The following is a 27991-nucleotide window of genomic DNA, read 5'->3' as shown; positions in this document are numbered from 1 at the left end:
TTTTTAGAAACAACGAAATAAAAAATGTAGCAAGGTCTAAATTACTGTATTTGTTATATCTAAAGTGAAATGGATGCGTAGAATCAGATAAGAAAAGTTTTATTAGATGGAGAGACAGATAAAAGATCGCAGATTTAATAATTTGAAAATGTCATCGATTCAATTTATATATGTAAATAAATTAAAGGAGAGAAAATTAAAATGACAAGATATCTTTACGATGACAGAATTTGCACTGTATGTGTTCCTTTAACCTACACTTTCTCATAACACCTTTCTCATTTACACCTTTCTTTCTCTCGATGCGTATATTTTATTACGCGCGAAATAAATGCAATATAAAATATTAATGAAAAAGAAAACCTTATGTGCAGTCTTCTTTACATAGCAAGACTCGTTTTTCCTCTTCCGAGATTTGCATGATCTCATCTGGTCTCATGTTTACTATAACCTCTTTCTGGTGTTGACAGTCTCCCGGTTGCGTGCAATTTATTATCATAATAATATACAGCCTTCCTCACACATGTATTTTCGACTTTTGACGAAACTTTGCGAGCGATCTTTATATCGCACTTCAAGTAATGTTCGACCTCAAATCAGCAGATTGTGTCATGCTGCGGAAAAAAATGAGGAAAAACAAGAGATAGAAATTACCTCGGAAAGGTTTCCCGATTACAAAGTAATCTACATCTTTCCTTATATCAAATACGCCAGTCTCATAAATTTAGTGAAACATAAAATGACTATATTTATTGGAGCAGCTGTACCTGTGGTAGGTGGACTTTGTTTGACCAATATTGTGTCATTCGACACAGCTGTTTCAGCAATAGCAAGTGGCAAGTTTCTAATAAATTTATCTTTTTTTTCTTTAAACATATATGACAGCTCCGACTAAACAAACTTCTTTTACTTTGTTCACAGGCGTTTACACAATTATGTGGCTGCATAGTTTTGGAATTTTATGCAACAATCTTGTAGGATATGTATATATGAATTTGGATAAACAAACAATAATATTATCTTACACAGACTACTGGGGAAAAAGAATAGATATGGAGACTAATATCCATGAAATTATTCCCATATCAGATAATCCGATTAGTATCACTGACTTTTTATACAAGAAAGTAAGGTTTTCTTCGCAAGAGAAAAAGTTGAAGATAACTTTGAAACTAGGACGGATAATAGACAAGGAAAGTTTCACGTGTACTCTAGGAACAATTCAATAGTTTCTACGCACACATGTATATGTGTAAATATATTGTAGAAAACCATTAATTGTATACTTTAAAATTATTTTATTTGTAAACAGAAACTATGTTTTTTTTTTTACCTAGAGCCACCTAAAGTGCGCATAAGCCCGATTAGCATGGCATTTTTTGTGTAATTCTTCCTTCCTTTTAACTGCACGACCCTGATGAACAATATGCAGTTGTAATATATATCTTATAAATTATGTAAAAATTAATTTATATTCCAAGCTGATAAAAGTTATAAACCTGATTCATGGAGGCTGTTACCAATTCTTTAGCTAATGTATCGTAAATTCTTTCTGAATGTTCTTTCTCTTTTGCAGCTTCAATCAACCATTTCATAGATTTTTGTTGTGCTAGTATAGGTGAAACTGGGACAGGAATCTGAATAAAAAATTGAATTTAAATCATTGCACCCATTAATTCAGTTCATTAAAGTAATTGTGCAAATTGTTACCTGATATGTGATTCCTCCTTTCCTGCAACCTATTAAATGTAAAATAGGTGTACAGTTATCAACAGCACGATGGAAGACCATAAATGGATCTAGTTCGATATTTTGTTTCTCCTCGTCTGTTTTCGCCTTGTGATATCGCTGTAATTGTATCCTTTTGACTCCTTCAAAAGCTTTGGTCACCAATGTTCTTGCTAATTGTCTGTTTCCATGTCTCATAATAGTGTTCATAAATTTCCTAAATACATATAAAGAAACAAATTGTCAGACAAATGACGAAAAGAATGTGCGGCAGAATAAATTGGAGCAATTTCTTACAACACTCTAGCATCGTAAAACTCTGAACATGTGTCGGTGACTTGTGCTGGTTTCACCTGTTGATGAGCAATCTTTATCGCTTCTTCTTCACTTTGCAACAAAGCTTCTTGCTCATCTTTTCTATATATTGGGTTAACAAAATGAGAGGGAAACATACTGTATTCCCTTCTAAAACTTGTCAAATTGCACCTGAAGCAAATAAAACACTCTTGTAAACACATTCATCAAAATATTCGATAGAACTTGTAAAACATTTTGCAAAGAAACTGTATTAGAAATGATGTTGCAGTTTCAATAATTGCTTATTTAAATCTCATATCCTACCTTTTGAATCCATAACTTTTTAATAAATTTGTAACTGATGCGATAGATGAACGTAAATTAGCCATTTTTTTCAATCGTGTTGTTTCAATAATTACGTTTCTTCTCCTTTTTTATTTGGAAAAATCAGCACCGATTGAAGATCCAACTTCACTGTTTCTTCAATTATGCAAATAAATGGAAAACAAAAGTCACTGGACGTATCACAGTCAGAGTGTGTTCAAAAATCTAAAGTCGAGCATAGTGACATTTGACGATCAACCAATCAGGCTGAAGAAACAAGAATTCTGTAGTTCCAATTGGTGTCAATCGTGTTGTTTTAATAATTACGTTTCTTCTCCTTTTTTATTTGGAAAAATCAGCACCGATTGAAGATCCAACTTCACTGTTTCTTCAATTATGCAAACAAATGGAAGACAAAAGTCACTGGACGTATCACAGTCAGAGTGTGTTCAAAAATCTAAAGTCGAGCATAGTGACATTTGACGATCGACCAATCAGGCTGAAGAAACAAGAATTCTTCAGTTCCAATTGGTCAATCGGAAATCAGTACTCACACGACGAGTTTTCATGAGAATCGGCCATTCCTAGGCGATCGTGTCCGGAGTGTATACCTTGTGCACGGCCGTCCTCGTCAAGTAGCCAAATGTTCGCGACAGACGGGTCTTCGGCAACAATTCGCGGCGATTAACGAGAAGCGGAGGGAAGTTGAATAACTCGGTGACGCGTCATCGGACATCGGAACCCGAAAAGAAGAAAACAAACGTGAGACTCGCGCAAATGGTGCGACTGCCGTGTAACACCAGGTTGTCGAGATCTTGCGAGAAGGTCTCCTAGAAGGGGAGGAGAGCGCCTTTCCGTGCCCTCGAGAGCAGCCCTCACCGGACTCCAGAATGGCGGAGAATCAGGCCAACTCGTCGGGACAGGCTGGCCAAGGTAATCGCGAACGCTATTCAACCTCGCCACGCGACGTCGACGCCGAACGACCATGGAAAACCTAACCTAACCGTGGTCCCGCGTTGACACGCGAGAAGCCCTTCTTCTTCTTCTTTTTCTTCTTTTTTTTGCGAAAGTTCAGCTGCCTTGTTCAAATGCCTTTTTATATGCAGCACGCTGCAGCAGCAAATCAGTCACGTGATTTAAATTTATTGGAGCATATTTCTTTGTTCTCTTATTATTTCCAAGTGAAAATTACGATTTTTGCTTTTATATTCTCATAATAATCTGTCTTATTCTTAAAATCTATTATTTAACTAATATAGTAATAATAATAATTAGAATCAATTAGATGCGTGTTCTTCTGCTTTGCTGCCTTGGCTGTTCGTTCAATTGAACTTTACCAATAGCAACAAACTACTGCGGCAGTATGCTGCACGTGAAATGGTACCTTTAGATGCTGCTTATGCTGCCAGATTATCTTTCTATGATTATATTTTGGAATTATTTATAGATTCCAATCTTGAAGCAGAAGTTAATTTCCTTGTTAGACGTTAATAGTAGGCTTGTTTTCTGTTCCTGCACTAATGAATTAGTGCACACTGGTGCAATAAGTTAGAATGAGACATGTATATTTTGTCTTGTTCTAACTTATTGCACCAGTGTTTATTAGTGCAGAAACAGGAAACAAACTCATTGTTTTTTTGAAAAAGGAAGTTGTAGGAAAGGTAATTTTTGGGCTTGTTTTTCAAGAGTTTGATAGTTCTCTGATTGGATCTTAATCATTCTTATCATGATTACAGGTTCCGGCAGATCCTTTAACTTTCCACGATTAGATTTTCGAACAAACAACGACGTCCAGAATGAGATGTCGGGTACGTGCGAAGCCGAGGCGAGAGGTTTGCAATTTTAAAATTATAACAATAATCTTTGAATGTTAAAATGATTATGAACAAGATTCTTTTCTCGGATGTATCAATTCTTCTGTCATCTTTTGTTACAGAAAGGCGAAGACAGCTGAAACTTAGTTTCCAAACGCAGGGCAATAATATATTTGCCAATTCCACAAATTCCTCATTGTTGAATTCAACAGGAGCCACAGCCACGTGTCCACCAATGTGAGATTTTAGCACACGAAATAATCTTATAAACGTTTATTTATATCATCTTATTTCTAATAAGATTCCTACATCCTTTTTCATTCGCGACAAATAGATCCTCTCGCCCGAGTCTGCCTTTATCTTTACCTAAGCTGCCAGTTCGACCTCGCAATATAATACAGCAGCAAGAGTTTCTTCCTGATAAGGCAAGGTATAGAATTAATCAATAAAAAATTAATAGGATACACATTTTTTGAAATAAGTTACAATAAAGTACTTATTGCAGAGACAAACTGCGAATGTGCCAGTCTATGCAAACTACTGGTAAATTACAATTGTGTCCAGACATGGTTTATGATTTTACAAGCGAGGATCTTCAGGATCTTGGAGAAATAGGACGAGGAGGATTTGGAACTGTAAATAAGATGATTCATAGGATAAGCAATACCGTTATGGCTGTGAAGGTAAACTGGCGATTGAATTTTCATAATTGCATAATGCTCAAATGGTGCACTGGAGTTCTTAAAAGTGACTGAAATTATACTTCAGAGAATTCGCTCTACTGTGGACGAAAGAGAACAAAAACAACTTTTAATGGACTTGGAAGTTGTGATGAAGTCAAACGAGTGTCCATGCATCGTGCAATTTTATGGAGCATTATTTAAAGAGGTACATAATTTGACTATATCGCGCACGTGAAAATGGCAAAAACAATTGTATTATCTTATCTTATCCGTTTACACACAGGGAGATTGTTGGATTTGCATGGAACTCATGGACACGTCGTTAGATAAATTTTACAAGTTCATTTACGAGAGATTAAACGAGAGGATACCAGAATGTATTCTAGGCAAAATTACAGTGGCTACTGTAAAAGCACTGAATTACCTCAAGGAGAAGCTAAGAATAATTCACAGGGATGTGAAACCTAGTAATATTTTATTGGATCGGCGAGGTAATATAAAATTGTGCGACTTTGGTATATCCGGTCAGCTTGTGGACTCTATCGCGAGGACCCGGGACGCTGGTTGTAGACCGTATATGGCTGTAAGTTTCAAGTTCAATTATCGAAATTAATAATCCTGAAATATAAGCAGTGAGCGTTGAATTATCCATGCCTCATAATTTCATTGATTATTTTTGTTATTATTATTATTATTATTTAGCCGGAAAGGATAGACCCGCAACGCGCGCGTGGTTACGACGTGCGGAGCGACGTATGGTCCTTAGGTATCACGCTGATGGAAGTTGCCACGGGATACTTTCCATATCCGAAGTGGAACTCTGTCTTTGAACAGTTGTATCAAGTGGTGCAAGGTGATCCACCGCGACTTTCTCCCAATGAAAACGGAAACCACTTCACTATGGATTTCGTAAATTTTGTGAATACATGGTAAAATAATTTTTCCTACACTATATCCATTCGAGAGAACCGAAAAAGTACTTAATTTAAATTAAAATTATTTGCTTTTCGTTAAAGCTTAATTAAGGAAGAGACGCAGCGACCCAAGTACAATAAATTGCTGGAACATCCGTTCATCAGACGAGCGGAGGAAGCAAAGATCGACGTTGCGGCGTACATCAGTGGAGTTTTGGACAATATGGCTAATAACGGAGTGACGCCGTTTACTACGAATCAGCCGTAAGAATTGACAATTTAAGCGGCAGAGCGACGACAACAGAGTGTCATCACATCATCGTAGTACCGCGGTTTTCGTCTTCAGACTATCATTCTTTGATTATGAACGATATTGACGCGCGTTCCGACGTTCCAACGTAGCGAAACCGATCTTAGTTTTCGTCGTCGTATGTCGTCGTCTCGCTCTTAGAATTGTATTCTTGTGAATGTGAAACAGCCATGCGATAGAAGTGTCTATTGAAGCAAACGAACTTCGTTAAATATTGAACGATGGCGCGTACATTGTCTTTTTCTCCTGTTCCGTCATCTTCATCTCCTTTTATCTTTCTCTCTTTCTCTCATTCAATACAACTTTAAATACATGTCACACGTTCCGAAAAAGATCTTTCTTGGGAAAGTCTTGTAATTCTCGGTATCGGTAACGACGCGACTTACCTGAATGATGAATTTTCAGCAGATAATACGTATGCGTATGTATGTGTACATACCTATATGTACGCATAATTATATCTTGCCTTGTATAATTATTGATTTCCACAATTTTTTTAAGTGTTACAGGAGCGAATGATGCTAGGCAACTTTGCCTAGCATATGTAATATGCGGGATACACCGAGCTTTTGGCTGTTTTTGATGATTTTTCTTAGGCAGATTTAAATACGAGTATCTCAAATGTTAGGAATGCTGTAATGTAATGGAAATAAATCATTGACACTCGCAGCGCGAAACTCTTTCACACATTTCTTCCTTCCTGTTTGTATACATATACCAATAATTAAACTTTCCGGTTCGCGTGCGCCGAATTTTCACGCTTTGATGATCTTCTAACCGACGAGTTCTCTTATCTATTGCGTATGGCAATTCATCCATCGACGGGTTCTAAAAGCTGCGGGTCCAGGTGCGTTTTGCGTGATATTGCGAATGTTGTAAAAGAACTTTTTGCCAACGTTTCCTTCTTACGCCTAATTAAACATATTTCCGCTAAATAATCTTTCTGAAATAGTTTAAGGAAAGAATCGCATGTGTGTGTACATATGTGTGTGAGATGTCTACTTGCAAATTACTTTTTTTCTCGACGACATTTTTACATGGAATAAGAATATTACATTTCTCTCACGATATTTATATATACATATATAATATTTGCAAATTGTTCTTATATTTAGTTAGTCGACCAAACTATCTTATCGCAATTTTTGCACGAGAGCAAACTTGGCAAGAACAAATTATAGCTATAATCGATAATCCTGGGGGCGGTCGCGCACCTGTCGTAGTGGTACCGTTTGAACAGGTAAGAAGATGGCGGTACAATGGTGGTTGACGGTGCCGATGGTGCTTTGTGGTGATAGTCGTTAGTTCTTGCAGAACCACCGACGCGTTAATCATTCATTTAATAGTGTAAAGCGCTCTCGAATTTCGCGAGAAATATAATCAACAAACACACTTATAAAATCCAGTTTACTCGTTAAAAAAAGTGTTTTAAAATTAATTGTCGCGTGTGCTATTGACAAATATTGTCTTTTCTAATTTGAAACGTACATGGAATGCTCGCGTAAATTATACAGTATATAAAATATTAATTTTTTGAAAAATTGATTAGTAATATACAATTAATATCTCCGTAATGATGCAAAGATCATCTGCTGCTCATCAATTATTTTCTATCTTTATCAATCATATAATCAGCAATTATATATAAGTGTACGTTCAATACGAATTTGAGTGATTTTGGGGTGAGTATAACTTATCTTTCTTTGAACTATTTTTAAGTACATGTATGTCGTAAAATGTAGCACGTTAAGTAAAATCTTTCAACAAACTGGTTTAACGTAAAATATAATATAAAATATAATATAAATTTACAAACTGAGAGAAAAGAGAGAGAATTTTGATTAAAAAATTAAGATAATACTAAAAATATTTTTCAATGATTCAACTTCTCTTTTTTTTTTATCATTGCAACGTGATATTGACTTTTACGTCGCCTACTTTTGTATCTTTGATACCAAAAGAAATGTTCGATCATAAAGGGATTTCACGGTTCTACATGAACGTCATTATCGCTGTCGATCGCGACGACGTAGATTATGTCTGCTACTGTGCTGCTGTTGTACTCGTCGGAATCAATTCTCTTGAATATTTGATGCACCTCCGAGCGCCTCCGCCCTCCCGGAACTCTCTTCTGACTCGCATCGGAGAGTCTATATCCGTAACTACCGCGTATATTATTCTTTTAAATTGTCCATTGAAATACGTCCACATCATTGCTACCACGACCTGTTACTATTTTCTAAGAGGACATGCTACCAGACTCGCGACCAACCTTTGCACTTCTCAAGGAGACATCCCCATCCATACTATTGTGCCTGTTATATCGCACGCCAACATTATTTAAATTTTTTATTTTAATATTGCGGTACCATAATTGAATTATCATAAGTACCTAAAGTAAAACAATCGTCGTTAATCGATTGCGTTAAACTTGGATTCGAGCGAATAATGTTATAGTTCATAAATACCAACAAATAGAATATATAGTACATATTCTATTTTATTCTATGTACATGCATAGATGTATATACATGGATTGTCTATTTAAAAAATTGATTGGTTTATGCGTTATATCCATTTATATAATTGCAGACATAATCGAACGCGAAAAGCGCTCGCCATAAAAATACATCGTCTTGTAATAATGTGGAAATCGATTGGCGAACACAGATAGTACGATATACTACTGGTCCCATTATGTCCTTTTACATGGCGCATAATGTTACGTTGTTGCACGTGATACGTCGCTTTAGCGAAGGTAAACGCGCAAACGAAAGCGTGGTAGTGACTCACAACCTGACACGCGGGGAAAGAAGGCGGCAGGTGCTGCTAGTTATTGCTGATACTGGCCGGGTGCTGCTGCTGCTACTGCTACTGCTGCTGCTGCTGCTGCTACCACCACCGCCGACGGGGGTAGCTAGCCAGCTGGATAACCCGGTGCCGGTGGGGCCGACAGGGGAACGGATGTTCCCAGGAGATTATTGATCGTCGACCGCGCAGATACTTTCACTCACGACGATGTAGGAAAATCCTTATTGGCGATGGCGTCCGTCCAAGTTCTTATTTTCGCATATTCTTTTCTTTTTCAGCACCAGTTTCTGTGTATGAAAAATTTTTCTTTAAAATTTAAGATATCTTAAGTCAGTCGCACTAATATATATTTATAAAAATAATTAAATCATGCTTATTTAAGAGAGGAAAATATCAACAAGCGCGTTACATGCACATATTAGATAAAATATTGATAAAGTTGAAACTGCATCTCTAGAAAATGACTGAACAAAAATTCATTTCATAAATTTAACTTAAAATTCATTTAATTTGAAGTTGCAGATATATATCATTTTATAATTAAATCGCTAATGTTTTTCAAAAAATAATTAATTATTATTTTTCCTTGTTTTGTTTGAAACATATTAATTGGTCATATAATAATATATTAGTATAAAAATGACACATTAACGATGCACTAATGTACATATACATATATCGAGCTTAAATAATTATTTTTAAACATATATATTATAAAAATTGCAGTAAAATCAATGTTTATACCTATGTATCGCAACGCATCGTCAGAATTTAGAGGTCTTATATAGGTATAGTTTTTCCAACAAAGCATCCCTTCTATACTTTCGCGTTCTCGTATATTATCTGAAACAAATTTCACGGCATCAGTTGTGTAATCGATTCGCTGAAAAATAATTCAGGACTCTGATAATCATTTCAAAATTATCTTGAGACATGAAATTAAATGAATTATGATTGAAACAAATCCAACAGTGAGCTCGTCGCGAAACACAATATGTTAGCTATTAATCTGATATTAGTAGTTAGCTTAGTTAAAAATTTATATCATAATCGAACGCTTTAGTTCTCCGAAAGTTTCTATTTTTATCAGAAAGATATATCTTTTCATGCAAGATATTTTTTCGCATTAAGAAGACATTCATCCCTTCTTTCCTGGAGGAGGGTCAATTTTCCATAGAACGCCCAAAAGTGTCTACGTGTACGTATCGCGTGCGATACTGTTTGTACGTCTGTGTTAATTCAGAGCGGACGAATCTTGTGCTCTAACGATCCCGCACGAACGTCGACCAATGATGACGGAGATCCGGGGGTGAATCTCGCGCGCCATTCTCTCGTCCCGGTCGAATGGCCGTGGCTCTTACCCCTCTCTCTCGCATGGCAGTTTATCGTAACTGGCGGTCGCTGCCTCCCCCCGATTCGATCAATGGAGGCACCTGTACCAAGACGGCTACATGTCCACCCCCGCCAACGGGTGACGCAGCCAGGACGAACGCGCGTATCACACACCTTCTTCCGTTTGCCCTCGGTGAAAAGAAATGTTCTCGTAGGATAATTCATACAGGTTTCGGGAAAACACCCCCTGAAATCGATATTTCTTCGTCAGAAAAAGCACAGAGATGAAGTGTGGAACTTTATTTTATCAGATATTCAAGCATTTTCCAATATTACTTAAATACACTAGCGGATCCTGAAGTCGATCATGGGGAGGGTTTCCACAAAAGTATCTAGTTTAATATTAATAATAAAAATAATTTCGCAAATTAAATTACTATTATTTCTTTTAATTTGGAAGGGGAGGTTTTAACTTTAAAATCACCCCCCAGGGTCCACTAGTGCTTAAATATGAGTATAATAGAGAAAAACTGCGGCAATTTTCTATTAAAATAAATAATGTATCGCTCCTATATACGCTAATCAAAAAAATTATCTAATATATCTAACATATATTCAAGTTAAAACACATTAGCTCGCGCATAGTTAATTCAAGGTCAAACGGTATATGTAATGTACCCTTTATATAAATGTGACGACGCATACATGTAAATTGGTCAAAAAAAATATTTATATCAAAAAAAGTTTCAACATTCTGAGGGAAGTTCAATTTGGAGAAACTGCTGCATAATCAATGTACTCTGTAATTGAATTAATACATCATTTCTTATCGTTACATCGTCGTTATATCGCGATTGGAAATATTTCGACGCCGACGCTACTCGCCATGATCAGAATCGCAAGGGTGAGCTCCCCTGTTGGTTTCAGTTAAGAGAGGGTCGACGAAAAGGAAAGAGGGTCGTCCGACCGGCGCGGCGCGTGTGCATGGTCCACCTGTGCAAAAGGGAACCCAGCACCTGTCACCGCACGCGCGTACCTCCGTCAGGTCGCTAGTAAGCAAGCAGGTAGACACAGGCGCGTTTCACCCCTTGCTACCACCAGTCCAGCTCGTCCGACCGTGCCGTGTGCATGCACGCGTCTCTCACCAGTCGTTCATTTTAATATACATATACGTACGTATCTTACCTAATCGGGGTATTGTGCAATCATTTTTCATTTCGTTTGATATTTTTTCCTGTAAATTTTAGACATTTTTGTCGAAATTTTCTTCTCTATCTCTCTCTTCTCTCTCCTGCATACCGGGGGATCGATGTCCGCCTCCCTTTCCACGAACAAATGTCGACGGATGACGCATTATTGAAAAGTGTATTTTCCTCGTAAAGAGCGGCGTGTTCTTGTGAAGATTTCTGTGAAAATTTAAATAAATTGTAATACAAAACGTGTATCAGGTGTTGATATTTAATATTAACGCGTGAGACCAAAGAGAAAAAAAGAAAGGAACTTTTTTCGCGCCAAGTGATATACCATCTTTGTCATGACGTCAGGAGACATTTCAGTGAGCTAGTGAATCACACGAGTTTAAAGTATTACACGAATAATTCCAGGAACTGTACAATCGAGATTCAACATCAAAATCGAAATAAATATATACCGCGTATACTATATATATATATATATATATATATATATATATATATATATAATGAACTTCCCCTTGCAAAAAAAAGTGTGAAATACGTCCCGACAATTTCGCCCGAACAAAAAATTACTCGCGCGTACATCATCCTCCACGAGTATCTAATTAAAGAATAATTCAACCAGATAATTTTAATTATAAACGTGAATAATCGTGCGCGTTCTGAGAAAAATACATGCTACACAAAGGTAACAATTAGTCTGCGTAGGTGTTGCGTCGCGCTGAGCATACTCGGGTGATGAGAGACGGATCTGAAAATGAGGATAGACCTGGTGGAAGTTGAAGTATCGACGGAGGAGGAGTGCTCGCCCATCGCCACCGCCGTCGCCGCAGTGGATAGCAGCAGCATGGACAGCAGCCCGGACGATTACGACGGAGTCGAGGCTGAACTGACAAGCCTCTCCTGGTTGCAATCGTTGGACATTACCAGCGCGTCCGGTTTGCCGACGCCGCCTTGTTCGCCATCACCACCGCCGGTCGCCCGTCAACCCCCGAAGAAATTGTCGCCCTTGATCAAGGCCGAATTGGGTAATCATTAGGATGATCTAGAAAAGCGTAAAAGCAAATTAAAGAAAAGCGAGAAAGAATTTACTATTATTACATATCTCAAGTAGCAAACTGACGTCATTAAACGTCAAAATGAAATATTAGAAGTTTAAATATGAGTACAAAAATTATTATTAAATATTCTTTCAGAGGATATAATGTCAGTCGTACGTGTAATTTTCCTTCAATTTCTTTGTCTCCATTAGATCTCGCGGAAAATGCCGACAAGTATCGCACGGATCCCGATGCGAAGCCGCCGTTCTCTTACGCCACCATCATTTGTCTCGCTATGCGCGCCAACAATAATAAGGTCTCCCTTTCCAACATCTATGCATGGATTCGAGAGAATTTCCTGTTTTACAAATACGCCGATCCAGCCTGGCAGGTAAAAAATAAATGTCCTCTTTCACGCGAAAATTCGTCCCTCCGAATAATCCTGCAATTAAAAAGCCATATTATTTAAATATTACCCTACTTTACTTATTTATCTCAACAATATACAATTAATTAAACGGTCTCTATTTTTATCGGAGCAAAACTCGATTCGGCACAACCTTTCGCTGAACAAGTGTTTTGTCAAACTACCTCGTTCCAAAGATGAGCCAGGCAAGGGTGGTTTTTGGAAGTTGGATCTCGAAAGAATGGAAGAGGGCAAACGGTCCAGGCGTCGCTCCGCGATCTCGCAGCGAATTCGCAACTCCAAGAGGCAATCCTTATCCGCGACGACTTCGACGACGACGACGGCGACGACGATAACGACGGCAGCAACGACGCTCAATGCTCTTCAAAACAGCTGCTCGCCGCCCACCAGCTGTCTATCCAGCACCCTATACGAGACCCCGCCTAGTAGCGTGTCGCCCCCGATTCCGGACAGTCTGTCGGAAGTGCCGGAATCGACGCAAGTGAGCCTGAGCGAGGACGATATCACGAGCCTGCTAATCGCTGATTGGGACGAGAATAATCAACTGGAGCTCCTCGATCTCTTGGACACCCTCTAAACCGGGCCAAGGTGACTCTCTTTCTCTCTCTCGCAAATGCCTCTCAGGAATCATTGGCGAAACACACAAATGTTCTCGTCCCTCCTTTACGTCTCCTCCTCCGACTTCCTGTTCCATTCGATCGACGCAAATAATAGCGGGTTTTTTTTTTAAGATCGACCTGAAACAATATAAATTTTTAATTCTATCGGATCCTCGCGATAACTCTTTTATAAATCATAATTGCGCGAACAATTAATTATGAAATTAAACATTTACACTCAAGACGGTTTCATCTAATCGTGCGTTAAGAACAGACATATCATTCTCGTTAATTAAAGCGCGATTAATTTACAATCGAAACGTTGAGAGGAAAGGTAAGGAAGAAACACCAAATAATAATAATAAATAAAAGCAATTTTTTTTCTTCCTTGATAGTGAGCTGATTCACAGAAAGATGAAACCTCGCGCAATTTCAGTGTGCCTATAACGAGATTGTCTTAACACGCCGTCCAATCATGTTAAAAACATGTTATAATATATAACGTATATAAGAATATTCTGTTGTTGCCGAAAGTGTGGCCGATAGTGTGGCAAACATATATTATAATTGATTGAAGTATTATTAGATTACGCCGTGAAATATTCGCCGTGACCGGCGATATGATGAGGAATATCAGTGCGTTTTCGATATACAAATTTTATATATCTATAAGCAGCAATAATGAAAAAAATTCGTCGTTTAAATATATAATTATACAGCATGATACAAAATGATTTTCATTTATTTTGACACTTTTACTTTTGCCATGGCTCTATCTTTCTTTTCCATTTTCTTCAAATTATAATATATATTTATTGTCTCGTTTTTGCATTTTTAATCATATATATAAGTCCTTCACTGATATTTCTCCTCGTCTGAAGAATAATAATGTTAAACTTCTCGCGGCGAAACGATTCACGCATCGTGCCTTTGAATAATTAGCGAATGATCCTTTATTAATTCGTATTAGCAGCGCGTCAATTTACATATATATATACATACATATATGTATGTTGTATGTGTGTGCCAGATCGATCGCGCGATGCGTACGATATTTTCTATCGCCGCGTGTTTAAATATGACATTTATCAATATCGCAGTTTCAGCTCCTGCGATCTATATTTTTACCGCGTAATAGAAAAAAAACATGTATGTACATATATATATAAATATATATAATAATTTTACGCGCGGAAGAGATAAAGATCGCAAAAATCTCGATATAATGATGAATCTTGCGATGCATATATACACGGTGAGCGGAACATATTATACATTCTCTCTCTCTACCGCGGCTTCTATTTTACTATCCCCTTATGTGGCGATTTTTAGAAATTATTATTAATCATAATTATTAGTATATATATAATAATATATCGTGATTACGATATGTGTTATTTCGTTGTATGGAGTCGTAGTAAACGAAACGTAGTCGAGGTATGCGTTATTCTCCTATACACTGTATGTATGCGGAGTGTCCCCGGAAGTGTCCCTCATCTTTGCTCCGATCCAAGGTCAAGGTTTCGGCAGTCCATTGCTATAAACATAAAAAAAGGAATATTGCTATCTACTGTGAAAATACAAACGCCAACATTAATTAGCGATTCATCCATGCTAAAAAAACGTCTACGATACTTTAATCTAGATCTAGGTATAGCAAGCATACATCATTTTGACAGATGTCAAAATTTGACAGATGTCAAAATGACGTCATTTGCTACTTCCTAGATAGCACGTCTAAAATCGGGACATAAGGTGTCTTAAAGACGTTATTAAGATGTTTTTTAGACATCATATTATAATGCATCTTGAAGATGTTGTCTAGGTTGGGAAGCGACACTCCGCGTACACGCTCTCACGTTTTATTAATCACGCGTACAATTAACACGATAATATTATTAGAGTACAACTGTGTCGGGAGCGATATATTATAATTAATTATATTGCCGGTGTGATATAAATACTAACCGTATAATAATGTCGAATCGGTGTGTCAATTTCTGCGCTCTAATTCACGCCCTTCTTCAGAAAGTCCGTCCGAGTTTATCCGTCCGAGGTTGAAGTTGACGAACGCATTTTGCGATGACATATATATGTGTTGATAGAAAACACGGGGTACGAAAATCGCCAAGATCGCAATTTAAATATATATAAAAGCGATACGAACGCGAGTAGAGTGGATATGTGCCTTGAAGTAAGACTAAAATATTATATATAATTGTTTTTCTTTTCTCCTCTATACCTTCTTTCTATCTTCATTTTATCCACGATATATAAGGGCTCAGTGCAACGTGTGATTGTCTTCATAATTTGTATCTATATAATTTAATATGTAACTCAATATGAGATATATATGATAAATAAATATTGAGGAGTCCCATCTCAATCTTGCGAAATATGCTCCATTTTCCTTATAACATTGAAAAACAATCCTATTATAATTATATTATCAAGACAAAAAATTCAAGAGTGCCATCTAACATCTATCTTTATCGATAGTTGGCATAATGATTATATTGCGTTCTCATTTCTGCCGAAAGATGACTTTATACAAATTTTGATCTAGGGAATTTTTCAATTTTCGCAGTGGGGAGAAATAATTTGGCCAATCAAAATGCTGATCTACCCAAGAGCAGATTTCAGAACACGACCCGATTTGTCTTCTGCTACAGTGACACGCGAATGAAAAACAGCTGTATAATATTTTAGGTTAAAAAACGTGAAAAAGAACATTTATTTTCTTAATGTAAAAAAATAAATAATAATTTTTCCCTTAACATAATGGATATAAAACAAAAAATCATAGAAAAATTCAACGCGCAATTGGGATCGAATTTGAAAAATCTTGAAGAGATTTACGATTTCCATGAACATCTCAAAACGGAGAAGGATGAGATTAAAAAATCAGTAAGTCGATATTTATTTGCAGATAAATATGCGGTATCAAAAATATTATACGTACTATTGTCCTTTATAGTTATCAATGGCATCGACTACTGCTCCCTCCAAAGTAAAAAGAGTGATTGAAAATGTGGAACGTATCAGTGAGGAAGTTTACCTTTTGCATAACTACTGCGCTGATTTGACTAAAAAAATTGAAGAAACATTTAGCGAAAACGATAAAAATATAATGTTGCAGGAAAGTATTGACAAAATAGGTCAGCTGGACAAATCGTTATCCTATTTATATTTCATAAAGTATATAGAAAACATCAGGTAATTAATTGTCAAGAGATGTAACATGTATATATTATTACTTGTGTGTGTCTGTTAATTATATTATTTTTATATTAATTATATTATTTTTTTTTTATATTAATTATATTTGTAGTGATGAACTAGAGTCTTCATTGTCGTCCAACGACGACGAAGCTATGATAAATTTATATACCAATTTGACAAGCATCAGTTGCCAGCTGCAAACATCTGACTGTCGTCACCTGGTTAATTATGTTCATGAAACTCTACATTTTTGGCATAATCTAATCAAGGAGAAATTATCAAAGTGTGTTTTCTTTTTTGCAAAGGTTTAAAATATATATTTTATTCTATAATTTATTCCATTTTCCAGTTTTATATAATCCACTAATATTTTATAGGGAGTATAATGATTTATTGAAGACACTAAAATGGCCTTTTTGTGGAACCAATGTTACTTCACTAAATGCACCCCTGCCAGAGATAATGACGAGATTTAAAATACTGACTAAATACCTTTTTCATCTACAACTACCGTATAATATACAATTTAACTTTTAATTTATTAAAAATATATAGATTTACGAAATTTTGTTTCTATATTGTTCTTAATGTATATAGGGAAGAAATGGCAAAACCTGTAGTAACGTCTGCACTATTAACAGACTTTGCGCCAGTCAGCTTGCCCATCGCTCTTCTAGTACGTCCTCTTCGACAAAGGTTTATTTATCATTTCACAGGAGCCAAATTGACAAACCGTCAAGATAAGCCAGAATGGTTCTTTACACAAATATTAACTTGGATTAAAGATCATGTTCAATGGGTGCAAAAATACATTCAACCTACAGCAGATTCTATAGGTTTTGAGTACTTAGATATAAAGGTTTGATGTAATAATTGATTAAGTTCTGACATTGATTTTATATTTCCTGATTATTAATGAATTGTATTATTTATCAACAGGCTGAATTTATGCGAGCTCTAGTTCAATTAGCTGTTGAGAAACTTCATTCCGAATTACCTATAGCACAGTATGACGACAATTTATTTGCACACTTGGTGGACGAAGCTTTAGGATTTGAGAGAGAATTGCGAGAGGCTCTGTTATATCCTCAAACTCAACCGGCAACTGTTTTCGTTCTTACGCAAGCCCACATTTTTATAAAATGGATTAACATGGAGAAAAAGTGTGAGTGTAAAGACTATACATACAATATATGCTTCAAATATGTATATAAATATATATGTATGTGTATATTTAGATGCAACCGAAAAAATGGATGCAATATTAAGCTCGAGCACAGCGTGGGAAAAACTAGCGAATGCCGAAATCGATGATATGAAGGTCACCGAGTGCGCTGACGCTTTTCTTACACTTCTCACCACAATCTCTGACAGATATAAACATTTGCCTCAGCCTGGACATAGGTAAATTATTTAAAAAGAGTTATTCTAAAAGACTAATTACCAATATTATTATTGTTGTTATAAAGATTGCAGTTTCTCGAGTTGCAATTAGAATTGATTGATGATTGGAGAGTGCGATTATTGCAACTGTTGCACGAAAATTGTGAAGATCCATTAACATCGCTCATGCCACATATTCTTAACACATTACACTATGTCGCGACTGTTTTGGAAGAATGGGGCGTGACTGTTGTACGTATAGAGTTTCATTTATAATTATGGAAAAGAAATTAGATTGTGATTAATTACTTATCACAATTTTGTTTGCACAGCACTTTTTACAACTGCAATTTTTCAAAAAGCAATTTGAAGCTGTGGAAAATGCCACTGACAGGGGCAGCGATGTTAGTGAGAACATTGGAGAAGTGGAGGGCACTGTGTTCGACGAGGCTGTAGCTCTCTTACAACGATTGGAAAGAGAATTGATAATTGAGATCAGCGACTCGGTGGCTTTAGATGTAAAGGCAAAAAGTAGAGCTTACAGAACCGACAAGTATGATGATTTTCACCAAATCTCATTATTCTCAAATTATTATTATACTTACCAAAAACATTATTCTCAATTTATTATTATACTTACAGTAGTATTCTTTATTATTTTCAAGGTGGTTTGCAATGCAGTCTTCAAAAGAAATTGCTTCATTATCGGTAACACCGAGTGGTTGTCCCATGTTTCAGGAATTAACAACACGTCTTCACGTATTACACAATGCTCTTGCCTTGCCATTGTTTAATCAAGCTTGGAAGAATTTAGCTGTTCAATTCGATCAAGTATTTACTACAATGCAAAATGATTTGTCATCTTCATATTTTTCTTTAGAACAATTTCTAAATATTTCTCTTCTTCTCTACAGTTTCTTTTCGAGGAAGTTGTTTTGGTCAATCGTTTTAATAATGGCGGTGCTGAACAACTACAATACGATGTTATAAGAAATCTGTTTCCATTATTTGGTTTATATGTCAGCAAGCCAGAATCATATTTTCTTTTGTAAGTAATTAAAATTATTTGCTACTCAAATACAGATGCTCATGTAATAATCTCAGTTATTTTAATATTCCAGGATAAAAGAAGCATGTATACTTTTAAATATTTTAATCGGCTCAGCAATACTGCTTCAAGAAGCGTTAAATAATAACGATAAAGCTACATTGACAGAAGTTTTAGCAGATGTTGGTGTGCATAAGATGTCTCCTGAACTTGCTCTCAAAGTGATAGCGACCAGAACAGATATTATTTGTGTATAAAAAAAGAATCCTTTGATATATAATTGTAAAAATGGAATTTATCATATAGCAGTAAGTTTATCGTGCATTCCATCCAATTATTGCACGATTACATTTTACTGGTTGTTTACATTATATTTAATAATGTTCCAGTGACTTGCATGTTTTGTACATATCTCGTAAATTCAACACAAGAGTGTTATTCCACCATTGTCAGCGCCTAATAACAGTAATCGATTGAGAGGAAGGACAGCCATGGCAGTAAGAACACCTTTGAAGGCGTCGGATCTCAATTTGGATGAGGAAAACGAAGTGGTCATTTCTACAGCGGTATAAACGCCGATTCGATTCGCTGTCGTGCCTATTACTAATTCTTGTTCATGCATCGCCATGCAGTGAACAGGTTCTGTTGCCCCTCTGAAAAAATTATGGAATAATTTATGTAAATATATTTTGTATGTCTAATGTTCTGTTTAAGAGTAATGATATTATACATTTTTTCTTACTTCATATGAAATTTAAGTTTTCCATCCACTGCGCTCCACACAGCAATTGTTTGATCTAATGAGGAACTAACTATAGTAGTTTCGTTTATCGCTTCCAACTGCAGTATCTGTAGCATCGAAAATCAACAATCGTGCAAATTATTCTATTTTATCAAATAATATCCAATATCGTTGACAATTGTTAAATCATCCTCACCTCGCACTCGTGTCCTTTCCAAGACGCGATAATCAAACCGGTGCGAGTATCGAGTATCGTCAGGAAGCCCGATGTCTGACCCAGCGCAACCCAGTTGCCGCTCGGTGCAACCGCGATACATCTTATTAAACCAGTTGGATTCATAGAAACCTATATTGAATTATTTTACGTTAATTTGTAGATAAATAACGATGATTATTATTTTTATTTTTCAGAATATCATTTTATATCTTTAATTATACTTACTTTCATTTCATTAACGTACTGGAATGTCCTACAATCGATGACTCTAAGGGTAATGTCTGTTGTTCCCACGAGAAGAGTCGTTGATGGAGAGGGACTCGAAGCTAAAGTATTTACAAAAACGGGACGACTACTTTCCGGACATCCCAGAAGCGAGCCCATAAAAGGATCCCAACAATGAATTCCACCATCGCACGTAACTGCATATCTCAAGGATTCCAGGAATGTAAGTGAAAGAATAGACTTTTTATGTCCAATATATGTGTATTGACATGACGAGACTGTACTTCCATCACCCTAATTACATAAAAAATTAGATAAATGATTCTGTAAATATGGCGATATACAACAGCTTATTGAAAAACTAAACAGTACATCTTACTTGGCTTCGCAAACTCCATAACTTTACAGTCTTGTCTCTGCCACCGCTCATAAAACTGTTCTCGTTGTCTAGCACGTATAGACATCTTATGGTATTTGTATGTCCGCTGAAAGTCTGAAGCTTTATCTGCTTTATATTAAATGCTGCATCTTTCTCCGGCCTTCCTATCTCATGTTCCCAATAAGCTAACCAGTTACCACGCAACTGTCTGCCAGCGGATGACGGACAAGTTGCCTCGCGACCGGCAGTGACACTCGCTTCCGTCGCCGTCGATTGAGATCTAGCGTCGTCTTTCTGTATCTCGAATCTATTTCCTATCACAGATATATTTCCGAAACTACAAACGTCTTTATCGACCAATTCCACATTTCCCGTCACATCCACGGAAGTCACGGATGTATTATATCTGTCTGCGTTATCTTTAACAATAATAGATAAGAGATTAGCATATTACAAGGGACAATCTTGTCCTTAAGAAGAGGAACATACCAGTATTTGGAAAGGTCGTTTTTATTCCCTGCTCATAATCGTGACACAATTCTTTTATACGGTCGTGATTTTTAAGTATCTGCTCCATTATCTCACTGTCGACGCATCTATAAAAGAGCATGTACGCTTTATGAGCAAATTCTGCAGTGAATACGGCTCGTAATTCTTCAAATGCCTGTATGCAAATGTAAAATTTAGTATATATTCTTGCATTTACATATAAAAAAGAAAATTAAAAATCTCGTTCGATTCTTACTCTATTCCTTTGCAAGTCTGGCACGTCGCTATTTTCCAATACCGGAGGAGAATAGGAATCCGCAACATCTGCATCAAGTTTGTTTCCATACATGGGTTCCAATCCACCTTCATTTGTAGTCTTCGTTCTGTGCGTATTAAAAATAATATAATTAATATTTATTAAAATATATTATAATATTTATTATATATATATATATATATACACTATGTTAATATTATTATATACGCAAGATACAATTAAATCAACGACGTTCTTACATCTGTATTTTATTACCGTGTACAGAGTTCGTAAGTTGCGTTCTTTTGTCCAAGATTATTCGATGGACCCTCGGTGCTCGAATTCTCATTAAAGGCTTTGTCGAAAGCCAGAAAGAAACGCTGAATCGGCACTGCCAAATGATTCTTCGTAATTACACTGCCGAGACGTAAGCTAAGAGCGAGCATCGCTTCCAGGCATTTTTCGGCCAGGGCGAGGCGCGCAAGCACTCCGTTTGGAAATGTAAATCTCGCGGTCGACAGTATGCGAACTGTAGGATGCAGGATGGATTTGACAATCGGTTCCTAATTTCCAAAATATAAATAAATGAGAGCTTTCGTATTTTTTTCTATGATTAATCAATAGATAACATATAGTTAATATGTACTAGGTGTAATTAATTGCATCATAGATATTACATGAAGTACATCCATCACAGTAGAGTCACTGAGATACGTCGTAATGTGATTCAACAGAGCCAGGCAAGAAATTAAGCCACCTTCCAAATTTTGCGTCAATTTTCTCTTGCACAGCGCCAACAACTCAACCACGTGAGCGAAATATTGCAACAGTATAATTTGTTCTCCGTATAATCCTGGCGAAAAAGATCGGTAAATTGTTATTACTCGCTGAATCGAAATATATCCTTGGATACTTTTTTATGTACCTGCGATAGCTGTGAGACATTCTAGGACTTTAACGGCATTTCGGTCACCGGCCAACAGCGATTTCCTCCACGCAACGCCACCCTCTAGACACATAAAATTATTGTCGTCGACCGACGTTAGATTTTCCTTCCCAGCATAACATAACGTCAACATTCGCAGAAGATTTCGTGACAAATGCCGAGCCGTGAGTACCGGGCCGAGTCTGTGGGACAGCCAAATTACGGACTCCGCGCTCATCTCGGAAATTGTACACTCGCTCGGAGTGGATCTTCGATAAATGTCCAATTGATGATGCAGGGACTCTTCATCTGATTCGGTAACCTGTCGTTTGTTCTCGAGATCGGTGGAGACACAAATGTCTTCCTTGGCTTCTACCAAGCCGGACACATTCTCGGAAAGATTACTACCGGAATGGATATTTGCGCCGTAAGTGCTAACGTAAGTGAAATCTTCGCTCGAAGTTTTACTACCTACGTTGCAGCCGATACTATTAAATTCAGTTACTGATTTAGGTCCGCCTATGCTTGATTGTTTCGGTATTGGAATCGTTGGCGACTTTACGGAGCCGCTTGGCGAATTTTTGCTTTCCTTATCATCATTCAAGTCCTCGCTAGCATTCAAATTGAGATCTATGTGTAAGTCGATATCATATGGCATAGTATTATTTAATGATATCCACGCATTATCTTCTGGTTCCATAGTAAATACTTCTGTAATACATTAATTCAAGTTTTTAGTAGACCATTTTTTTAAATATATTTGTCGAATAATTAATTAATTCTTCGAATCACCTTCAACGTCATTATCCATCGTTACATTAGATACGTGATCGTTGCTCGTTGGTCCGAAAGATGAAGAAACATTATGTTCAGTATCCGCGAATGAATCCTCATCTAAGGGAGATAAAACTCCTTCCCCTTCACTGCAGGGTCCACTCAAGTCGCAGCTCCTTCATAGAAATTAATAAGAAAAATTATGTAGAAGACAATTATATAAGGTATAATATTAAAATACATTTCCCTTTTTTCTCACTTTAAATTTCCAGTTCTATGTGTGCATGTACCAGGGGATCCCTGTATGTAATCTTTGTATCCTCCTACCGCTTCCACCAGAGGATTCACAAAGTTGTCTAGAAATCTGCGTAGCCCTAATCTGACTATCAGCTTGAGCAGAAATGTTCTGTGATACAGCCGTGTAGTTCGAAATTTTGCGAGCGTTCCCGCGGATAGTATATCGTCGTATAATGCGATATCCATGATGGAACCATTCTCATATAATTTTGTGATGGGTGAAAGAAATGTATCAGCTGTATCCTTCGGTCCCAAAGTTCTGCAATAGAAAGATGAGAAAAATAAAATAAATTGAAAAATAATGTTTTTATTGTAAAGAAGACATTTCTTCTATAATACACGCTTACTTTGCAATAGGATCAAAAAGATACCACACTGACAATACTGCGCTGTAAGGTTCTTCCATAATTTGCACTATATGAGGAACTATCAATTGTAAGGTGGCTTCTCTCGCACTACCGGCGTGAGGTAACAATCGTTCGAGTTCTCTAGCGATCGCCTTTACTTTACACTCGCTAATTTTGCACAGATACTTTGTCTTTGTTTTAATCGCAAAATCTATATCATCCTCGGTCCTCACGATAGAATTTAATTCACGTATCAAACCGTTATATTCTTGCAACATTTCCACAATGTTGTACAAGTATTGACAGTATTTGGAGAATGGGAACAGACTCCCGGATAAGATTGGTTGAAGAAACTGATGCGCGGATGGTGGCGGAAGACCCATGTGTGTTATCGTTGGATAACGAAAAGGAATCTCGTCGTTCACCTAAATATAAAACAAAATGTCACATATAATATCAATTTTGTGATGTACGTCTATCTTTTAATCAAATATGTAAATACTTATATACGAAGATTTAAAATTACCATTGAAATGTCATTCGTCTCTACGTTACCTATATTATAACTCTTTGGCATAATGTCAATTTGAAGTAATAGAGACACGATATTTTTTATACACTTTGGTAAATTATCCGACGATGTCTTCAAAATGTTTAGACACGTCGCAAATCTTTGCGCGAACGACATCCTTTCAATGTTCCAGGTCGCGCGAAATTTACCGGCTAGAAATATCTCCACCATCAGACAACCGAGTATCTGTTGCTCTTTGATGCGACCACTAGCCACAATCTGTTTATAATTTGTGGAAAGATCGTGCGATCCCACTACAGGCTTGTAGACTTGATGATTGATCTTATTCATGAAAGCATGCATAGTTTCTAGTTGTACGATCGCCGCGACGGGATTAAAATCCTTCGGCAGAATAATAGGCTGATTAACGGATTTATCCGATTTAACGTTATCCTCCGAAAGCAAAGAACCTCTAGAACGACTCAACAAGCGACTCAGTACTAGAGGCGATGATCTCGATGCATTTGTTGCTGTAGCAGGTGACTCTTCTTCCTCGATTCCAGAACTATGGCCCTCATCATCACTGATTCTATTTGCAGGTTGATCACATTCTGTAATCAATAGTTTGAGAAAATTGTAAGAATATGTTTGATTTGTAAGAATTCTCGAAAATGTTTCGTAAAAAAAAACTTACTAGCTTTATTGGTCAAGAATGTCGATCTAAGACGCGGTGGTACTTTACCCCAATAAGGAGATGGAATGATTTTTTGTGGATGTGGTTGTGTAAAAAGTTGTACAACTCCAGAATTAGTCAAACCGGTATGATTATCGACTAACTGCAGACAAACATTTTTCGATTTTACGGCAGCAAAACCAGACAATCTGTCACATAAAAAGGATGTATCAAAAATTTGTATAAATAATTAATAATTCATTATTAAACATGATTAAGTACTTATAACCAAAAGTCAAGTCTATCCAGTGATGTAATCTTTCTGAAACATAAAAGCTTTCCAATGCTTCTCTATGTTTTTCAATAAAATCCTCTGGAGAAGTTGCCCATGCTGGAATTTCTAAATCTGGCAAATCTTCGTGGATGGACTGTGAATGAAATATACACTTTTGAAATATCGAATCTGAGAAAGAAATTTCATTTTTTGTTTAATAATATTTTACCTTAAAAACACTGGGATCGGTAAAGAACTGTGGTATACATTCATCAGGACTCCAATCGTGTAATCTCTGAATTGAGGCTGGATATTCTCCAGGTACCCATAATGGTCGTACATGTTTACAAAGCACAGACTTATTATACCGACGTGAAAGATATATATAATATGTGATCTCTGACAAAACATCAGAAACATGATGTCCAACCTGTGTATAAAAATTAATTAATTATTTAATAATATATATGTAAGTATATGAAATAAAATTTTCGTATGCATTACTTATACATACCTCAGTTGATTGCGAATCAAATGTGAGATCTAATTGTCTGTCTCCTTTATTTAATCGAAATTTCGATTTTGTTAAATCTCTCCAATTGCCGCCGTTTCTCAACGTGAAATCCGTTACCCAGGGCATAACATGATGACAGCTAGGATCGCCATATCTTCTACCAGCCAAATTATTGAGCGCAGTCAAATAATCAAAATTGCTAATACAATTATACACCCACATCTCACACAATTTCTCAATACTTTCATTTAAACCAAAGTCACTATTATTTGAATGAGATATGCTATCTTTTTTACTATAAGTATTGTTACTGGGATTTTTCTCTTTACTGTCTTGAGAGATAGTAGGACATTCATTTTCAGGTTTTAGATAAATATTATCACTTAACTTTGGCAGTACCTAGAAAGAATAAAATCAATATCAGAACATTTTCTTTTCTCTGATCTTATCTCACATTTTAATATTAATCTTCTTTGTTATATATAAATATAATAGAGGCACAAAATATACCTTAATAGTAAAATTATCTGTGACCAATATGTCACTGAGTGTAATTTCTCCCAATGCAAGACCACGATCGTGTAAGTCTCTAGATAATCTTAATAATTGATAAACTACGAACAATGATTTCCCATGACTTGTATTAAGAGCAGCAGGACTATACATTACACATCTGAAATTGATATTCATAAATATAATAAGATATAAGAATATCTTTGATTTTTACATGTCAAAATATAAACACAAGTGAAACAGTTACTCACTCGCGAAGAGAGAAATTGGCAGTTTGTTCATAAAAAATTATAAAAGCAGACGGTGTTTCTACGACAAAATGAATTGGTACGAGATTGCAGTGTGTTTCGGATAATGTACCATTTGATACTGATAGAACCACACCACGTTGTACTTGTACCAAAGTACAGCCGTACATCCTGTTTAATACTTCATGCATAATAGTAACATCATTTGCATTAGCTGTGATATTAGACTGCTCCTTTTGTTCGACAAAGTTCCAAGGGTCTACAAATATTGTACAAGAGTTTCAAGTACAGTAAAAAGAACATTTGAATTCTGGCAAACAAATTAATTATAGACATAAAATATTGCTTATTGAAATACATACTGTAATATTTCTTGTACGTTTCTTTCCATAGGTTTCGATAATTAGTCTCCGCTACATAATGCAACAATTGTGAAAACATTAATTCCGCTTGGTTCTTAGTACTAGTAGTAGGTCTTCCTCTTGGCAAAGGAATCGCATTCTTGTATTGTTTTACATAAACCTATAATAGTAATAAAATATAATTTTGTCTCATTATATTTTGCATAAAATATTTAAAAAATAGATACTTTGGCATATATTCTCAGCCAGTCGCAACCCAATTCATCGAGAGAAGGTTGCGCGGCAATCTCATCATTGGATAGTCGATCGTGATAGATAAATGTAAATGGGCCGACTGTCAGAAATCGAGAAAGCCAGTTTCTGTGAACCGTCAGGCAAATTCTTCCATCTGTCAATATCATATACTTTGCTGGCACCAGTAGATATTCCTTTATTATATCCATTTTGTTTTATATAATTATTCCAATACTTTATTATCACATAAACAAACAATCAATCTTTTCTCTCATTTTGTTGATTTAAAATAGCAAAAGGTATGATACATATTCTCACATTGCATTTAAATTCTTGTTAACGTCATAAATGTCAAAGCCAGCTGATCTTTAAAAACAAAGTTAGAATAGTATATAGATGTTGTATACACACTTAAAAAAGCACTCATCAGTGATAAAGCTTTCAACCAATCAAAACACTATAAATTTTGCAAACTATAATGAGAAATCTTTTTTTCGATTATGTATTGATAAAATCACTGCTCAATCGCGGATAATTTTTTCTTTAATTTATAAATATATGTATATATGTGTGTGTGTGTTATTATTATAAAATATTTTTACACATGTAAATGATACACATATGTATTCTTGATGAAAAAACGATTTTTCGAAAACATCTTCAGAGAGAGAAAGAGAGAGAGAGACAGAAAGAGAAATATGCTTCTTCTCTCTCGTTTCGCGTACTACGTAGTGGGGGACGATGAAGGGAAAACTGACGCGCAATACGCGTCGCGCACAGCTGTTCCCCCACTTCGCGCCCGTCACGTGACACGTGACGCGCCGCATACCAGCGCCGCATACCAGCGCCGCCTGAAGGTCAAAGTCGATTCAAGTCGCGCGCA

The 27991-nt window shown here is 36.3% G+C and overlaps 7 protein-coding genes across 9 annotated transcripts; 4 read left to right on the top strand and 3 right to left on the bottom strand.

The window, feature by feature from the left end:
• The first annotated feature begins 31 nt into the window (after positions 1–31).
• On the top strand, positions 32–2457 carry LOC114939844 (transmembrane protein 186). Its single transcript, XM_029314282.2, has 2 exons — positions 32–836; positions 922–2457. The coding sequence occupies exons 1-2, from the start codon at positions 524–526 to the stop codon at positions 1227–1229; spliced, it is 621 nt and encodes a 206-aa protein (XP_029170115.2). The 5' UTR covers positions 32–523; the 3' UTR covers positions 1230–2457.
• Positions 84–2532, bottom strand: mRpS7 (mitochondrial ribosomal protein S7). Its single transcript, XM_029314269.2, has 6 exons — positions 2350–2532; positions 2026–2214; positions 1711–1945; positions 1500–1637; positions 1334–1414; positions 84–614 (listed from the first exon to the last, which is right to left on the bottom strand). The coding sequence occupies exons 1-5, from the start codon at positions 2412–2414 to the stop codon at positions 1334–1336; spliced, it is 708 nt and encodes a 235-aa protein (XP_029170102.1). The 5' UTR covers positions 2415–2532; the 3' UTR covers positions 84–614.
• A 393-nt stretch (positions 2533–2925) lies between these two features.
• On the top strand, positions 2926–6747 carry LOC114939784 (MAP kinase kinase 4). Its single transcript, XM_029314201.2, has 9 exons — positions 2926–3282; positions 4086–4181; positions 4286–4400; positions 4498–4593; positions 4669–4846; positions 4932–5051; positions 5130–5429; positions 5549–5775; positions 5863–6747. Exons 1-9 carry the CDS (start codon positions 3240–3242, stop codon positions 6026–6028), a joined length of 1341 nt encoding a protein of 446 aa, XP_029170034.1. The 5' UTR covers positions 2926–3239; the 3' UTR covers positions 6029–6747.
• LOC114939859 (uncharacterized) lies at positions 6672–12354 on the bottom strand. The gene is made up of 5 exons (XM_085487862.1): positions 12179–12354; positions 11513–11619; positions 10243–10460; positions 9626–9724; positions 6672–9168 (listed from the first exon to the last, which is right to left on the bottom strand). The coding sequence occupies exons 3-5, from the start codon at positions 10436–10438 to the stop codon at positions 9131–9133; spliced, it is 333 nt and encodes a 110-aa protein (XP_085343988.1). The 5' UTR covers positions 10439–10460; positions 11513–11619; positions 12179–12354; the 3' UTR covers positions 6672–9130.
• LOC114939794 (forkhead box protein J1-A) lies at positions 7310–15871 on the top strand. Its single transcript, XM_085487863.1, has 4 exons — positions 7310–7752; positions 12109–12437; positions 12662–12840; positions 12989–15871. The coding sequence occupies exons 2-4, from the start codon at positions 12167–12169 to the stop codon at positions 13451–13453; spliced, it is 915 nt and encodes a 304-aa protein (XP_085343989.1). The 5' UTR covers positions 7310–7752; positions 12109–12166; the 3' UTR covers positions 13454–15871.
• A 263-nt stretch (positions 15872–16134) lies between these two features.
• On the top strand, positions 16135–19881 carry Rint1 (RAD50 interactor 1). Of its 2 annotated transcripts, XM_029314167.2 has the most exons (13): positions 16135–16382; positions 16453–16691; positions 16807–16980; positions 17075–17209; positions 17295–17556; positions 17637–17862; positions 17936–18101; positions 18167–18332; positions 18413–18633; positions 18746–18911; positions 18995–19128; positions 19202–19436; positions 19518–19881. In XM_029314167.2, the coding sequence occupies exons 1-12, from the start codon at positions 16257–16259 to the stop codon at positions 19383–19385; spliced, it is 2199 nt and encodes a 732-aa protein (XP_029170000.1). In that variant the 5' UTR covers positions 16135–16256; the 3' UTR covers positions 19386–19436; positions 19518–19881. The 2 variants fall into 2 exon arrangements, with proteins under 2 accessions (XP_029170000.1, XP_029170005.2); XM_029314172.2 differs by lacking the exon at positions 19518–19881 and having other exon boundaries at positions 19185–19247.
• Positions 19202–27854, bottom strand: Wdr81 (WD repeat domain 81). Of its 2 annotated transcripts, XM_085487850.1 has the most exons (23): positions 27711–27854; positions 27102–27474; positions 26875–27034; positions 26516–26771; positions 26262–26424; positions 25752–26150; positions 25467–25667; positions 25246–25391; positions 24985–25172; positions 24306–24901; positions 23780–24204; positions 23395–23691; positions 23154–23311; positions 22362–23072; positions 22114–22289; positions 21713–21999; positions 21437–21563; positions 21181–21355; positions 20692–21110; positions 20313–20606; positions 20067–20216; positions 19871–19977; positions 19202–19781 (listed from the first exon to the last, which is right to left on the bottom strand). In XM_085487850.1, the coding sequence occupies exons 2-23, from the start codon at positions 27315–27317 to the stop codon at positions 19550–19552; spliced, it is 5883 nt and encodes a 1960-aa protein (XP_085343976.1). In that variant the 5' UTR covers positions 27318–27474; positions 27711–27854; the 3' UTR covers positions 19202–19549. The 2 variants fall into 2 exon arrangements, with proteins under 2 accessions (XP_085343976.1, XP_029169963.2); XM_029314130.2 differs by having other exon boundaries at positions 27102–27854.
• Between the last annotated feature and the right edge of the window lie 137 nt (positions 27855–27991).

This window comes from Nylanderia fulva, unplaced genomic scaffold (assembly GCF_048542155.1).
Source record: "Nylanderia fulva isolate GAGA-0341 unplaced genomic scaffold, ASM4854215v1 Scaffold6, whole genome shotgun sequence".
NCBI lineage: Eukaryota > Metazoa > Arthropoda > Insecta > Hymenoptera > Formicidae > Nylanderia > Nylanderia fulva.
The sequence above is the reverse complement of the archived record's forward strand: the minus strand, read 5'-3'. Positions and strand labels throughout refer to the sequence as shown.

Excerpts from the sequence above, each read along its gene's own strand:
- LOC114939784 (XM_029314201.2), top strand. The coding sequence starts at position 3,240 with ATGGCGGAGAATCAGGCCAACTCGTCGGGACAGGCTGGCCAAG. Across the intron at positions 4,182-4,285 it reads GTGCGAAGCCGAGGCGAGAG|AAAGGCGAAGACAGCTGAAA; the intron begins GTTTGCAATTTT and ends CTTTTGTTACAG. Across the intron at positions 5,052-5,129 it reads ATGGAGCATTATTTAAAGAG|GGAGATTGTTGGATTTGCAT; the intron begins GTACATAATTTG and ends GTTTACACACAG.
- Wdr81 (XM_029314130.2), bottom strand. The coding sequence starts at position 27,317 with ATGGATATAATAAAGGAATATCTACTGGTGCCAGCAAAGTATATGATA. Across the intron at positions 25,173-25,245 it reads GACTTGACTTTTGGTTATAA|ATTGTCTGGTTTTGCTGCCG; the intron begins GTACTTAATCAT and ends TTTATGTGACAG. Across the intron at positions 22,290-22,361 it reads ATGTCTCACAGCTATCGCAG|GATTATACGGAGAACAAATT; the intron begins GTACATAAAAAA and ends CTTTTTCGCCAG.
- LOC114939794 (XM_085487863.1), top strand. The coding sequence starts at position 12,167 with ATGAGGATAGACCTGGTGGAAGTTGAAGTATCGACGGAGGAGGAGTGC. Across the intron at positions 12,438-12,661 it reads CTTGATCAAGGCCGAATTGG|ATCTCGCGGAAAATGCCGAC; the intron begins GTAATCATTAGG and ends TGTCTCCATTAG. Across the intron at positions 12,841-12,988 it reads ACGCCGATCCAGCCTGGCAG|CAAAACTCGATTCGGCACAA; the intron begins GTAAAAAATAAA and ends TTTTTATCGGAG.
- LOC114939859 (XM_085487862.1), bottom strand. The coding sequence starts at position 10,438 with ATGAATTATCCTACGAGAACATTTCTTTTCACCGAGGGCAAACGGAAG. Across the intron at positions 9,725-10,242 it reads CTGCCATGCGAGAGAGAGGG|ATAATATACGAGAACGCGAA; the intron begins GTAAGAGCCACG and ends AATTTGTTTCAG. Across the intron at positions 9,169-9,625 it reads CGATGCGTTGCGATACATAG|AAACTGGTGCTGAAAAAGAA; the intron begins GTATAAACATTG and ends TTTCATACACAG.
- mRpS7 (XM_029314269.2), bottom strand. The coding sequence starts at position 2,414 with ATGGCTAATTTACGTTCATCTATCGCATCAGTTACAAATTTATTAAAA. Across the intron at positions 1,946-2,025 it reads TTTTACGATGCTAGAGTGTT|GAAATTTATGAACACTATTA; the intron begins GTAAGAAATTGC and ends ATATGTATTTAG. Across the intron at positions 1,415-1,499 it reads TAACAGCCTCCATGAATCAG|GGTCGTGCAGTTAAAAGGAA; the intron begins GTTTATAACTTT and ends ATTGTTCATCAG.
- LOC114939844 (XM_029314282.2), top strand. The coding sequence starts at position 524 with ATGTATTTTCGACTTTTGACGAAACTTTGCGAGCGATCTTTATATCGC. Across the intron at positions 837-921 it reads TGTTTCAGCAATAGCAAGTG|GCGTTTACACAATTATGTGG; the intron begins GCAAGTTTCTAA and ends CTTTGTTCACAG.
- Rint1 (XM_029314167.2), top strand. The coding sequence starts at position 16,257 with ATGGATATAAAACAAAAAATCATAGAAAAATTCAACGCGCAATTGGGA. Across the intron at positions 18,333-18,412 it reads AAGAATGGGGCGTGACTGTT|CACTTTTTACAACTGCAATT; the intron begins GTACGTATAGAG and ends TTGTTTGCACAG. Across the intron at positions 18,634-18,745 it reads AGAGCTTACAGAACCGACAA|GTGGTTTGCAATGCAGTCTT; the intron begins GTATGATGATTT and ends ATTATTTTCAAG.